The sequence below is a fragment of the Podarcis muralis genome, chromosome 12 (assembly GCF_964188315.1).
Source record: "Podarcis muralis chromosome 12, rPodMur119.hap1.1, whole genome shotgun sequence".
In the NCBI taxonomy this organism is placed as follows: domain Eukaryota; kingdom Metazoa; phylum Chordata; class Lepidosauria; order Squamata; family Lacertidae; genus Podarcis; species Podarcis muralis.
This window is the reverse complement of record NC_135666.1, coordinates 8,568,361-8,583,447: the sequence shown is the minus strand read 5'-3', so window position 1 is coordinate 8,583,447 and position 15,087 is coordinate 8,568,361. Positions and strand designations below refer to the sequence as shown.

The following is a 15,087-nucleotide window of genomic DNA, read 5'->3' as shown; positions in this document are numbered from 1 at the left end:
CCCAAGGTACCACTGTATTGGCCTTGTTTCGCTGTCCTGGACTTCATCAGTAGTTGAAGCTCATATGTAATATTACAGGACAGTGGATCTTATGGCATAGTAATAGAACTGTAACAACCTTTGTTGAACTTTATGAGTTACTTCTGCTGAAATTTACAATTTGATACTATGAGTAGTATATCTTATTTACCTAAGAACACAGCCGGTTATGTCTCATGTGTTTATTGAGTATGCTTTATGTGCCCATAGGTTTGTTTGTTGTTAAGATATGATACAGGCAAGAATATGCATTTATCTGAGTTGCAGCAGTAAGATTTGACAGGATTCAACACTTTCAAAATGGCAGTCTCAGGTGACATTAGTTGACATTATTGCTCTCAGTGATTTTGCAGTAGTAAAGGTAAAAGGTAAGTCCGGTCAAAGGCAACTATAGGGTTGTGGCGCTCATCTCACTTTCAGGCTGAAGGAGCTGGCATTTGTCCACAGACAGCTTTCCGGGTCATGTGGCCAGCAGGACTAAACCGCTTCTGGCGCAATGGAACACTGTGACGGAAACCAGAGCACATGGAAATGCTGTTTACCTTCCCGCCACAGTGGTACCTGTTTATCTACTTGCACTGTTGTGCTTTCGAACTACTAGGCTGGCAGGAACAGGGACCGAGCAACGCGAGCTCACCCCATTGCGGGGATTTGAACCGCCAACCTTCTGATCAGCAAGCCCAAGAGGTTCAGTGGTTTAGACCTCAGCACCACCCGCTCCCAGGTTTTTGCAGTAGTAATCGCTTGCACATGGACATTGTAAATGTTTTTTTTAAAAAACAGTTATAAAAAGGGGGCCTGACCCTTTTACCTCTGAAGATGACCAAGGACTTTGTGACTGACTTCAACACAAACATACACCATTCCAAAACTGGCTGTAGGAAATCCAGTCTTTGGAATGTGGTTGTGTGTGTGTGAACCGTCCCAAGTGAGACATATAGGAAAGAATTTTCAGGTTTCCGTTCGTGTCGCCTGAACAGCCTCGACTCCTTTTTTGGTCATTCTTAAAGCTGCAGGGCATCAGGAGTCAGGGATGGGCAAATATGCCAATGTTGGATCCTCCCTTTTCTAAGCCTAAATTCCTCTCTCCACATCACTTTGCTTCTTTAAAATGTCCTCTCAGAAATCCATCAGTATGTTAGTGCAAACTTCTAATACACCTGTTTTATGCAATTTTGCCTAGCATACACCTGTTCACAGAGCATTTTTCATTGAAACCTTGTCAGATGCATTCATGTGCATGTTTAACCCCAATATGTGCAGTTTTGTGTACATTATTTGATTCAATGACTGCGTTGACAAATTTGGGAAAGCGGCAGTTTTGAAGGTCGGCTGTCTTTCTGGTTCATGCATTGCTTCAGAAAGTGTAAATCAGGTGGGTTCACCTTTAAATGTGAACTGGCATCCAGTTTCACTCCCATCTTGCTTAGGAATACAGATCTCTTTGCTCTGACGGTGGAGAGGAGCTTGAGGAATTTGCAAGAGCAACAGAAATCACCAGAAAACCCATAGAGCATTCACTGCGATCTGAAATTACCAATAATGCAGTCATTCTCATTTTGGGTTAAACTCACTCTCAGTGTTGCCCATCTGAATTCAGGGAAATGCTGTTGTGGTGCGTTTGATTCCTGAGCTGCTACAAGCGGCTTCTGGAAGCCTATTATGGGACGTGGGTTGTTTTGTTTTCTTAAGTCGTAAGAGCAGAAGAAGGACCCACAACAAAATAGCCACTGTTCTTGTTGACCTGACATAACTCTTGGCAATGACAATGGGTAGATCACAGTCAGTCTTTTTATACTGTGAGTAGATCGCAGCCTCTTGGGAGTCCAACTAGATTCCAATGTGGGGGGGTGTGACAAAATTTTCTGCACCGGGTACCACCTGTCTTTGCTACGCCACTGGTTGCAATAAAGTGAGTTGTGGGCAACTTACAGCTGCCAGGAGCAATGCCTGGAGACCTTCCACATGCACTGCATCAGGAAGATGGCCTGCATCCCATGGCAGGACAGAGTCTCAAACAAATATGTGACCTCTCAGGCCTACTTTCCCAGCATGCTCACACTTCTGCCTCAGCTACATCTGCACTGGCTTGGTCATGTCCACAGAATGGAAGTCTGCAGGATCCCCAAGGACTTGACCTACAGGGAGCCAGCAGGCCCATTGGCAGACCAACTCTGTGTTACAAAGATGTCTGTGAACATGATGTGAAGGCAGGCAACCTCAACCCTGCCGCCTGGGAATCCCTTTTGGATGGCTGCAGTGCCTGGCAACAGTCAGGTCAAGTATCCACTGCAGTGACTAGAGGAGAAATGACCGCTGGGAGGAGCCCACAGAGAAGAAACGCCATGGTGCATCTTCAGCAGCCCAGCTGAACGCCTTCATCTGCCCCGGCTGCAACAAAACATGTCCCTCCTGTATCAGTCTCTACATCCTTCAAAAAGTTTGACTTCCTCCCCAACGGCACACTCCTCTTTATTGGCACCCTGACACCCATCTCAGTGGACACGGGTGGTGCTGTGGTCTAAACCACTGAGCCTAGGGCTTGCTGATCAGAAGGTCGTTGGTTCGAATCCCCGCGACGGGGTGAGCTCCCGTTGTTCAGTCCCTGCTCCTACCCACCTAGCAGTTCGAAAGCACATCAAAGTGCAAGTAGAAAAATAGGTAACACTCTGGCAGAAGGTAAACGGCATTTCCATGCACTGCTTTGGTTCGCCAGAAGCGGCTTAGTCATGCTGGCCACATGACCCAGAAGTTGTCTGTGGACAAACGCCGGCTCCCTCAGCCTATAGAGTGAGATGAGCACACAACCCCAGAGTCGTCTGTGACTGGACCTAACGGTCAGGGGGTATCTTTACCTTTAACACCCATGTCAGCTGCTTTCCATACCTATTTGTCTTTTATGAAACTGGGACTGTTTAAAATCTTGTTCTCATAAATGCTAAGGACCTTTGCCTTAGCAGACAAAGTACCTGTTGCTTCTTTTAGTTCCTGCATAGTCCAAAGGCAGATTAACTCTGTGTTGAAGTCTCCCCCTGAACAACAACACCCCAGCCTTAAAAGTTTCTTCTGCTGAAGTGGAATGTGGATCCAGCTGCATCTTATGTGCTTTTTTAAAAAGCAGACATTATGGAAGCTAAACAGGATATGCAACTATTATTTAAAAACCCCGAAGCCAGCTGAATTTGAATGGATTGTGTGTTCCAAGAGCTTGCTTTTGTTTCTGCCCTGATCCAGTCTGTTGAGAAAGTAGATGTCAGCATTTCAAAAAGTAGGAAAGGAAAACCCTTTCGAAACGTTTTGCAAAAGTGTTCAAGCGACCCATGAAGAGCCGTGGCAGTCAAATTGCTTGGATCATAGTATGTCAAAAGGGAAACATTTTGCATGCTTTTTGGGGGCGGGCGGGTTGGGGTTGGTGGGGAGTTGTTCTTAAAAGAAATCTCAGCTTTGGCATCCTAGGAAACTTATTTTGTAAATTGAGCCAAGTCAGCCCATTTTCCTGCCCAGCTCTCTCTACTTTTTGGCAATACTAGTCAGTTTGGTGTAGTTGAACACCACTCCAGTCTCTGAGCGATGCGAAATTCCAGGGGTCCAGGCATATACCCATGCTTCTTTTTAGATATACAATATCTTTATTGTCATTGTCCCATACAGAACAATGAAATTGAAAATCTGCATAAAACATTCAAAAACTCCTAAAAAAACCCCATTTTAAAATACACTATACTATAGAGACCCCTTATGCTGCATTTAGAAACAGAATTGCATTTGCGTATAAACTGTTTCTCAGACGGCTAGTCCTAGTCTTTATAACCCTGTACCTTTTTCCAGAAGGCAGAAGCTGAAAGAGATCATTTCTGGGGTGTGCACTATCCTGCGCTATCTCTGCAGCTTTCTTGTGGCACCTGACAGCGTAGATTTGATCCAAGGTGGGAAGAGTGCACCCAATTATTCTCTCCGCAGTCTTTACAACCCTAGACAGCATTGTTTTCCCCCTGGCCGTGCAGCTCCCAAACCATACACACGGATCATAAGTTAATACACTCTCCACAGTACAATGGTAAAATGCCATCAACAGGTCCTTTGAGAGACTGATTTTCCGGAGGATTCTCAGAAAATATAACCTCTTCTGTGCTCTCTTCATCAGGTCTTTGCTGTTTTCTCACCAGGTTAGGTCATCTCTCAACTTCATTGCGTGGACAGGCGGAGTCCCCCGATCCTGCACGGTCCCCCCGTCATGTGGAATAACGACTCAAGACAACGTGCTATGGGATTAAATTGGCCACAACTTTATTAAATTTCAAATGTGGGTAGACCTTGGCTCAGGCATTGGGCGTTCTCCCTCCCCGGTCCCCAGCCGGGGACCTAGGGAGCATCAGGGTTATCCAGTGTGTGTGTGGGGGGGGATAGGCCGGCTCTGGAGAACATATGTTCAAGCAGAGATAGCCGCCCCCGTAACGCCGCCGCCGCAGGGGAGAGCAATGACGACCTTTCGGTGTACGGCCAAAGCGTCCCTTCAGAAAACCCCTTTAACAGGGAACCCTGGTATCGCCGCCGCAAAGAGGAAGATGGACAAAAGGATTCCGCCCAAGGCCTGATACCGCCAAAGTTGTGACGTTTTGCTATGGGAAAGGCAAAACCTGCCAATGCAGGGAAATTCCTTTCCGGCCCTTTAACAGCGACCTTAACGTAGCAGCGCCCGCATACCTGTGAAGAAAAGTTAACCTGCAAAACCTGTGAAGAAAAGTTAACCTGCAAAATAAGACATTAACTGAGGGTGGGTAGGGTGGGAGAAGCTCTGGAGCCAAGTGAGGATTCCCAGGTAAGATCCTCCCTCTATTGTGTGGGCAGGTAATCCCTCCCCTACCTGGCCTGGTCTCCTTGGCAACGCTTCCCCCAGGTGGGATTGGACAACTGACTGAGGTAGGCGGAGACCTCCAGGTATCCCACCTGAGGGAGGCAAAGCCAAGCCTATGCTGTTGGAGCCGCTCCAGATCTAGGGGCTTCACGCGTCCACGCAAAGGGCGCCCCCCCGTTTTAAGCGGGGAGCGGTCATTCCCACAAATCGAAACACCGAGACCTGTTCCACACACTTCCCCTCAATAATAAGTAGCTGAATATTCATTTTACATTTCCTAAAGTCCACAATAATCTATTTTGTTTTCTTTAAGCTAAGGAGTAAGGAAATGAAAGACAGTGGAGATTGTGGTGTCCTTATGATATATGGTTTATTTACCCATAAATAACCTGAGCCTACAGTGGAGGCATTGTTGTTGTTTAGTTGTTTAGTCGTGTCCGACTCTTCGTGACTCCATGAACCAGAGCAGTCCCAAAAAGGTCTTGTTTCTCCCATATCTGCAACCTCAAATTTAAGCAGTAATCAAGCATTTTTCTTCACATTTCAGCCCCAGAACCTTAACTCAGGCTCTGGCTTTTCCTTCCACAGCTGTGTGGGGATTAGAACCCAGATCTTTTTCTGAACCATGCCTAACACACTATATGTCCTGGAATCTCTTTCTCCTCCATTTAAAATGCTGACATTTCCTGCACACTGGGGGTTGGGGTTTGCGGTTGGGGTTTGCCGGCAAGGTCAGCTGACCAGCAGCAAGAGGGCAGGGCAAGTCACATGATCACAAGGCCATCGACACCCCAAAGGCCGTGGAAAGCAGCTGCTATGATTTACAAACAGGTGAACAACTTCTTGGGAGAAAAGCAATGACAAACCTAGACAGCATCTTAAAAAGCAGAGACATCACCTTGCCAACAAAGGTCTGTATAGTTAAAGCTATGGTTTTCCCAGTAGTGATGTATGGAAGTGAGAGGTGGACCATAAAGAAGGCTGATCGCCGAAGAATGGATGCTTTTGAATTATGGTGCTGGAGGAGACTCTTGAGAGTCCCATGGACTGCAGGAAGATCAAACCTATCCATTCTGAAGGAAATCAGCCCTGAGTGCTCACTGGAAGGACAGATTGTGAAGCTGAGGCTCCAATACTTTGGCCACCTCATGAGAAGAGGAGACTCCCTGGAAAAGACCCTGATGTTGGGAAAGATGGAGGGCACAAGGAGAAGGGGACAACAGAGGACGAGATGGTTGGACAGTGTTCTCGAAGCTACCAGCATGAGTTTGACCAAACTGCGGGAGACAGTGGAAGACAGGAGTGCCTGGTGCGCTCTGGTCCATGGGGTCACGAAGAGTCAGACACGAGTAAACGACTAAACAACAACAACAACAGAACAACTTCAGGTGCAAAGCATCCCAAAGGCCAGCCAAACTAATTTTCTTTTGCACCAGAGGCAACTAGCTGCCTGATGGTAGATCATCCTACCATCTAATTGACATTTGCCCCTTGTGTATACAGTGGTACCTCGGGTTACAGATGCTTCAGGTTACAGACACTTCAGGTTACAGACTCCTCTAACCCAGAAATAGTACCTCAGGTTAAGAACTTTGCTTCAGGATGAGAACAGAAATCGTGCGGTGGTGCAGCGGCAGCGGGAGGCCCCATTAGCTAAGTGGTACCTCAGGTTAAGAACAGTTTCAGGTTAAGAATGGACCTCCAGAACGAATTAGGTACCACTGTACATGCCATGGTACAATGTCTGTTGAATGAAATCCAATTCAGTCAGCCAAAAACATAGACTTAGGCAAAGGAGATGAAGCTGTGAGAGTTGATGTCAACATGCAGGGAATCTGGGGGTCATTTCTCATGCTTCTCGGTATCCCTGGGCAACAGTGTGCTTTGGGAACCATAGGAACTCCCTTTTTCCCATGGCTCCCAGCATCTCTAGTCTCTGCTGTGTCCACAGGTGTGCTTATGGTCCACCAGAGATGCTGCCACAACACGGGACCTTCAAGTTGCCGCTGCGTCTTGGGAGCTAAAGAGGGATGAAGGAGTCCCTCCCTGGTGGGCCTCTAGGATAGCGGGGGATCGGTCCACTCCAGAACCAGACCCCCTATATTAAAGGGGAAGGCTTGAAAACGGGGGAGCGCAGAAATCAGGAGGGGAAAGGGTTACGGCGACGGGGTGTGGCAGGGACAGAGAAGAAAGAACAAGGAGTGGGGTGGCAGGGAACAATTTCTACGGAGGAAGGAGCTGGAAAGGAGGAAAAATGGGGAGAACAGCTGTTCTAAGGACTGACAGAGGAAACAGAAAGGTCACCAAATACAAAGAAGGGCTTTGTTTCATCGGGAAGAGGCTCCCTGAAAAACACAAACAGGAGGAGGGGAAAAAAAACTGACAGGCTTGTGGAGCTGGCCTGCATCCTGAATTGGTGTGGTATAGCCTTTGCCTCTCCACAGCGCTCAGGAGAAGGGGTCGTGGCTCAGCCGTATAGCCTCTATCTTGCACGCCAAAGGTTCCAGGTTCGATTCCCAACATCTCCTGGGAGAGGGTTGGGGGAGACTCCATGTCTGATAATCTGGAAAGCCACTGCCAGTCAGTGCAGACCAGGGGTTGGCAAGGCTTACCGGGCATGGGCCAAATCACTCCCACAGAGATCCTCCGTGGGCCGGGCCGGTGAAGCACAGCATGCGCAGATGCTGAAAATCATGCCTGCACAGAAGAAGACGAAGAAGAAGAAGAAGAAGAAGAAGAAGAAGAAGAAGAAGAGTAGTAGTAGTAGTAGTTTGGATTTGATATCCCACTTTATCACTACCCAAAGGAGTCTCAAAGCGGCTAACATTCTCCTTTCCCTTCCACCCCCACAACAAACACTCTGTGAGGTGCGTGGGGCTGAGAGACTTCAGAGAAGTGTGACTGGCCCAAGGTCATCCAGCAGCTGCATGTGGAGGAGCGGGGAAGCAAACCCGGTTCACCAGATTACGAGTCCACCGCTCTTAACTACTACACCACACTGGCTCTGGGGTTTGGGCAAGCACAGAAGTGATTCCTGGCACCGCGGACATGCGCAGACGTGATTTCCGGCATCTGGGCATGCGCAGAAGTGATTTCCGGAGCCGCAGAAGAGAGTCCCCGCGCCGCGCTGCACCGGTTTAGCGCAGCACGTGGGGACTCGCCAAGTGGGCGGCTCAGTTTGGGAACGGCTCGTGGGCTGGTTAGACAGCCTCCACGGGCCGCTTCTGGCCCATGGGCCTTAGGTTGCCAACCCCTAGTGGGCAGTTGGTCAGGGTCAACCTAAGGCTGTTTCCTATTGTTCACAGGTGAAGACCCAAATGGAAAGCAGACTGGTTGGGTGAAATCTCCATGGCCATTAAGAGTGACTCACTCCAAAGTTGGAAGCAGCAATGCTACTGAATGCCAGTTGATGGAAACCACGGAAGGAGAGAGGGCTCTTGTGCTCATGGTCTCCTTGCTGGTTTCCCACAGGGATCTGGCCGCCCCCTGGGAGAACAGGATGCTGGACTAGGTGGGCCATTGGTCTGATCCAACAGCTTCTTCTGTTCTTAGGTTCTTGCTCTATTTAGTGTTTTGTTGCGGTTTCTTTTGTTGTATAAGGAAGGACTTGATCCAAATAACTGTATGGCAATATATTCTGAAAATCTTCACTGTCCCTGAAGGACCAGGTGCACAGCCTGGGAGTCATTTTGGACTCGCAGCTGTCCATGGAGGCACAGGTCAATTCTGTGTCCAGGGCAGCTGTTTATCAGCTCCACCTGGTACGCAGGCTAAGACCCTACCTGCCCGCAGACTGTCTCGCCAGAGTGGTGCATGCTCTGGTTATCTCTCGCTTGGATTACTGCAATGCGCTCTACGTGGGGCTACCTTTGAAGGTGACCCGGAAACTACAACTAATCCTGTATGTGGCAGCTAGACTGGCGACTGGAAGCGGCCGCCGAAACCACATAACACTGGTCTTGAAAGACCTACATTGGCTCCCAGTACGTTTCCGAGCACAATTCAAAGTGTTGGTGCTATGTTTAAATCCCTAAACGGCCTCGGTCCAGTATACCTGAAGGAGCGTCTCCACTCCCATCGTTCTACCCAGACACTGAGGTCCAGCGCCAAGGGCCTTCTGGCGGTTCCCTCACAGCAAGAAGCCAAGTTACAGTGAACCAGGCAGAGGGCCTTCTCAGTGGTGGCACCCGCCCTGTGGAACACCCTCCCACCAGATGTCAAAGAGAAGAACAACTAGCAGACTTTTAGATGACATCTAAAGGCAGCCCTGTTAAGGGAAGCTTTTAATGTTTGATGCATTACTGTATTTTAATATTTTGTTGGGAGCCGCCCAGAGTGGCTGGGGAAGCCCAGCCAGATGGGCAGGGTATAAATAATAAATTATTGTTGTTGTTGTTGTCTAGTCCAGCATCCTGTTCCCACAGTGGCCAACCAGATGCCTGTGGGAAACCAGCATCAGGATTCGAGCACAAAAGCCCTCTGTCCTTCTGTGGTTCCCAGCAACTGCTTTTCAGAAGCATTTACTGCCTCTTACTGTTGGGGCAGAGTATAACCATCATGGCCAACAGCCATAGATAGCCCTCTGTGATTTTGTCCAGTCCTCTTTTAAAGCCCTCTAGGTTGGTGGCCATTGGTGTGTCCTGTGGAAATGAGTTCTACAGTTCAACTATGTGCTGTGTAAAGAAGTAGAGGAGCATTGGGAGATCTTGCAATCGCAGCGGGGCGCTTTTGGCTGGGATCACCCTAGTCCCAGGTTGGTTCCTGCTGTGTTAGATTTTGCTGAGATCTCATCATGCTATTTCTTGGAGGTTTCCTCCTCACACGAGATGGAACGGGCTAGGGTTTTCCTTTTTTAAAATGCAGCTAGGTCTCTGTAAGGCAGCGGTTCTCAACCTGTGGGTCTCCAGATGTTGTTGGACTACAACTCCCATTATCCCTGATATCCGGCATTCCTAGCTAGGGGTGATGGGAGTTGTAGTCCAACAACATCTGGGGAACCACAGGTTGAGAAAGGCTGCAGTAAGGTAAAATGACCCCTGGACGGTTAAGTCCAGTCAAAGGCGACTATGGTGTTTTGGCGCTCATCTCGCTTTCAGGCCGAGGGAGCTGGCGTTTGACCACAGACAGCTTTCCGGGTCATGTGGCCAGCAGGTCTAAACCGCTTCTGGTGCAACAGAACACCATGACAGAAGCCAGAGTGCACAGAAACACTGTTTACCTTCCCGCCGTAGCGGTACCTATTTATCTACTTGCACTAGCATGCTTTCGAACTGCTAGGTTGGCAGGAGCTGGGACACAGCAGCTGGAGATCACTCCGTTGCAGGGATTTGAACCGCCGATCTTCTGATCAGCAAACCCAAGAGGCTCAGTGGTTTAGACCACAGCACCACCCATGTCCCTAGGTCTCTGTGTGCATACTCTTTAGCATCAAGTGTCAAGGTAAATGTTTACATATCACTTTGTTTATTCCGTTGAGCATGGCTGACCCAACTTCATTCCAGGCCACTTCTGTGGCCACGGCACCAGCTTGGTGAGACTGAAAAAAAAGAGAGAAAGGCTTGAAGTTGATGCTTCCTTATCACCTTGCTCTGAAGCACACACCATACCTCCTGCCTTGAGTGATGCTATTCAACACGCCATGTCCATCTTCCTTCTAAATTCCCTGGAATGCCATATATTATAATGGCACTGGTAAAGGCAGCCAGTGTGTTGACCCCGGATTTGGAGGTAAAATCATACATTCGTACTTTGGAAGCCAAATGGAATCCATTCCAGAAGTCCGTTCCAGTTCCAAAACATTCAGAAATCAAAGCACAGCTTCTGATTGGCTTCAGGAAGCTCCTGCCGCCAATCAGAAGCCCCGTCGGATGTCTGACTTCCGAAAGAATGTTCGAAAACCAGAACATGCACTTCTGGTTTTCGATCGACCAGGAGCCTATTTGTTCGGGAGCCAAGGCATTCAGAATCCAAGGTACGACTGTATAATCATAGACTTGCAGAGTTGGATCGTCTTGTTCAATGCAGGAATCTCAAGGATCCATGAAGAGGACCATTCAACCTCTGCTGGAAAAACTCCTATGAAAGAGACCCCACCATCTCCCGAGGGAGTCTATTCCACTGACTGACAGCTCTCCATGTCAGAAACTTCTTCCTGATCTTAAGCCGGAACCTCATTTCTTGTAACTCTTTTAAGCCATCCACGTTGCCTCCCCCAGCAGTGAGTTCCATAGTTTGACAAAACACCGCATGGATAAGTACTTTTTTTTTATCGGGCATCTTGTAGCCAGGGGCAGAGGAAGGGGGGTGCGGTCCGCCCTGGGTGTCGCCACTGAGGGGGGTGACAAAATGCCGGGCGGCACTCACCGTAGGGCCTGCACCGCGCCTGAGCCATGCGTCTCTCCTGGGTGACGTGGTGGCTTGGGCGCCTTCAGGCTCCGCGCTGCCCCAAGTGGTCCGCCTGCTGCCTCCCCCCAGCTGTAGGGCGGCTGAGGGGGAGGAGGCAGGCAGACTCCTCGGAGGCCCCATGGAGCATCCTGCCCTGGCTCGCCGCACCCCCACGGGCAGCTGGCCCACCCCCGTGGATGTCTGGCCCCGCCCCTGGGCGCAGGGCACAGGCTTTGCCCCAGACGCCCAATCGACTTTCTCTGCCGCTTCTTGTATCAGGGGATCTCCTCCCTCAGCTGGCATTTAAACTGGGGGAAGTCCATTTCAACTCTTCTCCATCTATGAAATAAATAAGCAACCCAATGTTCTCTCATCTCATCCAGCGCAATCTGAATGGTCACTGAACGCTGCCTAAACTGAAATTTCAATGGAAGTTGGGAGGACACTTTCCAGGAAGAACTTTTAAGATTCACAAGGTGTGTGTGTGGATTCTATACATCTTTGCTAGTGAATGCCCAGAAAACTTCAATGCAGGCCTCTTAATCCTCCCTTTAGCAATGGTTTCCTGAAGGCACATGGTGCATCAGTTTTGAGAAGTGGAGTTAGACATGGGTTTGGTCAGTGCCTGGGAGCTTGACGGTGCAAGGCCATATGTGTCTACTGCAAAGTAAGCTTCATTGAGTTCACTGGGACTTGCTCCCAGGTAGGTATAGGATTGCAAGCCTAAGACATTCTATAATTAGAAAGGTAAGAAGAAATAACAACAACAACAACAACAATTTATTTATTATACCCCGCCCATCTGGCTGGGTTTCCCCAGCCACTCTGGGCGGCTCCCAACAGAATACTAAAAACACGATAAAACATCAAGCATTAAAAACTTCCCTACACAGGACTGCCTTCAGATGTCTTCTAAAAGTCTGATAGTTGTTTATTTCTTTGACATCTGATGGGAGGGCATTCCACAGGGCGGGTACCACTTCCGAGAAGGCCCTCTGCCTGGTTTCCTGTAACCTCACTTCTCACAGTGAGGGAACCACCAAAAGGCCCTCGGAGCTGGACCTCAGTGTCCGGGCTGGACGATGGGGGTGGAGACACTCCTTCGGGTATACTGGATCGAGGCTGTTTAGGGCTTGAAAGGTCAGCACCAACACTTTGAATTGTGCTCGGAAACATACATATACATGTACATATACAAGGTTAGAGTTGTCATCAACTTTTCTCCTTAAGATAATTTTTGAGATGATCTTGGAGGGTTCTGCTCCAGCTATGTGAGGAATTTGAAGAAATGAGTTTGGCTAAAGCTAGCACAGCTTCATAAAAAGTTTCATACATAGTGTGGCATGAGGAGACAAAAAATTCAGTTCTCATCCAAAGGCAATTCTATCCAATTTGTACATTCTAAAACAATGTGAGGAAGAACACCATCCATCGGAATTCATACTTGACTGAATTTTGCAATGCATTTCTCTCAACAAAGAATGGTTGCCAAAAAATAAAAAAAGAACTTGACACTTCTAAGTCGTGTTTATTTTATTAAGGGAAAGTGTGCTTGAAAAGCAAACATATTTGGGAAAACAATGTACCATATGATATTAGGGGGAAATGCTGCCAAAAAGGTCTGTGTCAGTCATTACTGCATGCGAACATGTATTGATTAGGAGAAATGAACACAAAAAATGATGGTGAATTTTCATGAGGATTTTGAAATGTGTGTGTGTGTATCTGGGAGACCTGGACTCAGCCATAAAACTCACTGGGTGACCTTCGGCCAGTCACTGCCCTTCAGTCTAACCTACCTTAAAGGGTTGTTGTGGGGATTAAATGAGGCAGGAGAGAACCATGAATGCCCCCTCAAGCTCCTTGGGGAAACAGGAGGGATATACATGCAACAAACAACAAGAGCAACAACATATCCAAACTTGGTGCAGAACTGAATTTAAGGCTGGGAAATCGAGAAACGGAGGGGACCAACATTTGCAGATGTTTCCATCCCTAGTTGGGATCAGAAGCTAATCGTAACAACCTTTTTTGAATAAACCACGCAGGCACTGCCATATCTGTTAGCAGCTCTGTAGCATAAGTAAAACCACTTACCTTGGAAATTGCATAACCCAAGTTTTAGAATGAGTTCAGTCCCCATAGAGCGCAATGGACTTCTATAACCCTTATAGTTGATAACAGGTGGGGTATGTGAAATGGATTTTTCCACTCCCTTTTATTGCAGCAATTAAACTTTTCTTTTTAGCATTCAATTTGCTGTCCCTCCTTGTTCACCAAAGGGGAGAATAAATAGCCCCTGAGCATGTTAAGAGACCCAGTTAGTTCAGAGAGAAAGGCAGGGAAAGAGGGATGGAAGGGGAAAGAGATTCAGAAGCCCGGTAAGAGCTTTCGCTCAGGTCTGTCTCCTGCCTCCCTCGCTATCTGGAGAGCGCAGCGAAGATCTTAGCAGCTCTGCAGGCAAACCCTCCCCGCTGCTCTTGCAGTGAGAATGCCTTTAAAAAGCACTTGGGAACAAGGGCACAGCAGAGTTTGCGAAGGAAGGCAGAGAAGTTGCCTGGGCGGGGGAAGCCGGTGGAGGAAGGAGGGAGGGGTAAGAAATAAATTGGCAGGCAACTCGTGGTGCCTTGCATCCGTACCAGAGGCAGCATCAATTGTCAATGTTCCTTTCCTCCCTTTGTACAACACCCCTTTCCCTCCTACAGACCACCCAAAGCCCTATAAATAACCAGAGCGCTCTCTTCCTCCCTCAGACTCCTCTCTCTTCAGCAAGGAAGCCTGCGAGCGAGAAGGCAAGAGGGAACAGGGCAGAGATGGCCAGCGAATTCAAGAAGAAGAAGTTCTGGAGGGCGGTGGTGGCTGAGTTCTTCGCTATGAGCCTCTTCATCTTCATCAGCATTGGCGCGGCGCTGGGCATGAATTTCCCCATCCCCAGCGCCAACGACACCGTGCCGCGGGTCCAAGACAACGTGAAAGTCTCCCTGGCTTTCGGGATCTCTATCGCCACCATGGCCCAAAGCGTGGGGCACATCAGCGGCTGTCACCTGAACCCGGCCGTGACTCTGGGCCTCCTGCTCAGCTGCCAGATCAGCATTTTGAGGGCTGTCATGTACATTATCGCCCAGTGCTTGGGGGCAGTCGTGGCCACAGCCATCCTTTCCGGGATCACGTCTGGGCTGGCGGACAACTCTTTGGGGCTCAATGCGGTAAGGCGACCCATCCCAGACTTCCTTCTCTGCTCCTCTTCCTCTGTACCTGTGTCTGTCTGCGGGTTAAAGCTCCAGAAAACCACATAAGGAGATTTGCTCTACTCAACTGCCTTGGGGGGCAGGTTATAAAGACATAGCAGAAATTGATAACTGAACAGGTGATGTGTAGGGAGAAGGGATGGTGCTTTGAAATGAAAGTTGGAGATGTTATTGCACCTAGGAACAGCAAAGGAAGGAGGGAAATGGAAGGATCAACCGGGGGTGGGTGGGAAGTCAGCTTTTAAAATTGCATAAAATTTGTACTAATTTGGTCACAGTTTGTTAAAAAACGATGGGAAATCAGTTTTAAAAACCGGCAAAAACACCCAAAACCCTCAAGGAAACCAATAGCCTTGAAAGGCCAGATGTTTGGCCACTGATTTCCAGAGCCACTTGTTAAAAGGGTGTGGAGGTTGCTGGGTCTCTTTCCAGGGATGTTAGGAGTCATAAGGTGGCAAAGGTAGCAGATGTGCCAGAAGGCGGCCAGCTTTTATTTTCATTGGTCCAGCAGGGCCCTTACGCTTCTACTCACTCTGCAACAGGACAGGGTTCGGCAGGTGC

At 48.6% G+C, this 15,087-nt stretch overlaps 1 protein-coding gene across 2 annotated transcripts in view; it reads left to right on the top strand.

The window, feature by feature from the left end:
- Nucleotides 1-13,836: 13,836 nt before the first annotated feature.
- AQP1 (aquaporin 1 (Colton blood group)) overlaps nt 13,837-15,087 on the top strand; it is a 36,894-nt gene continuing 35,643 nt past the window's right edge. Inside the window, exons 1-2 of one of the 2 annotated variants that reach the window (XM_028749706.2) lie at nt 13,837-13,934; nt 14,032-14,484. In XM_028749706.2, coding sequence (XP_028605539.1) covers nt 14,092-14,484 — 393 coding nt within the window. In that variant the 5' untranslated portion in view covers nt 13,837-13,934; nt 14,032-14,091. Of the gene's footprint in view, nt 14,485-15,087 lie in introns of both variants that reach the window. The other variant, XM_028749707.2, reaches the window with a different exon arrangement.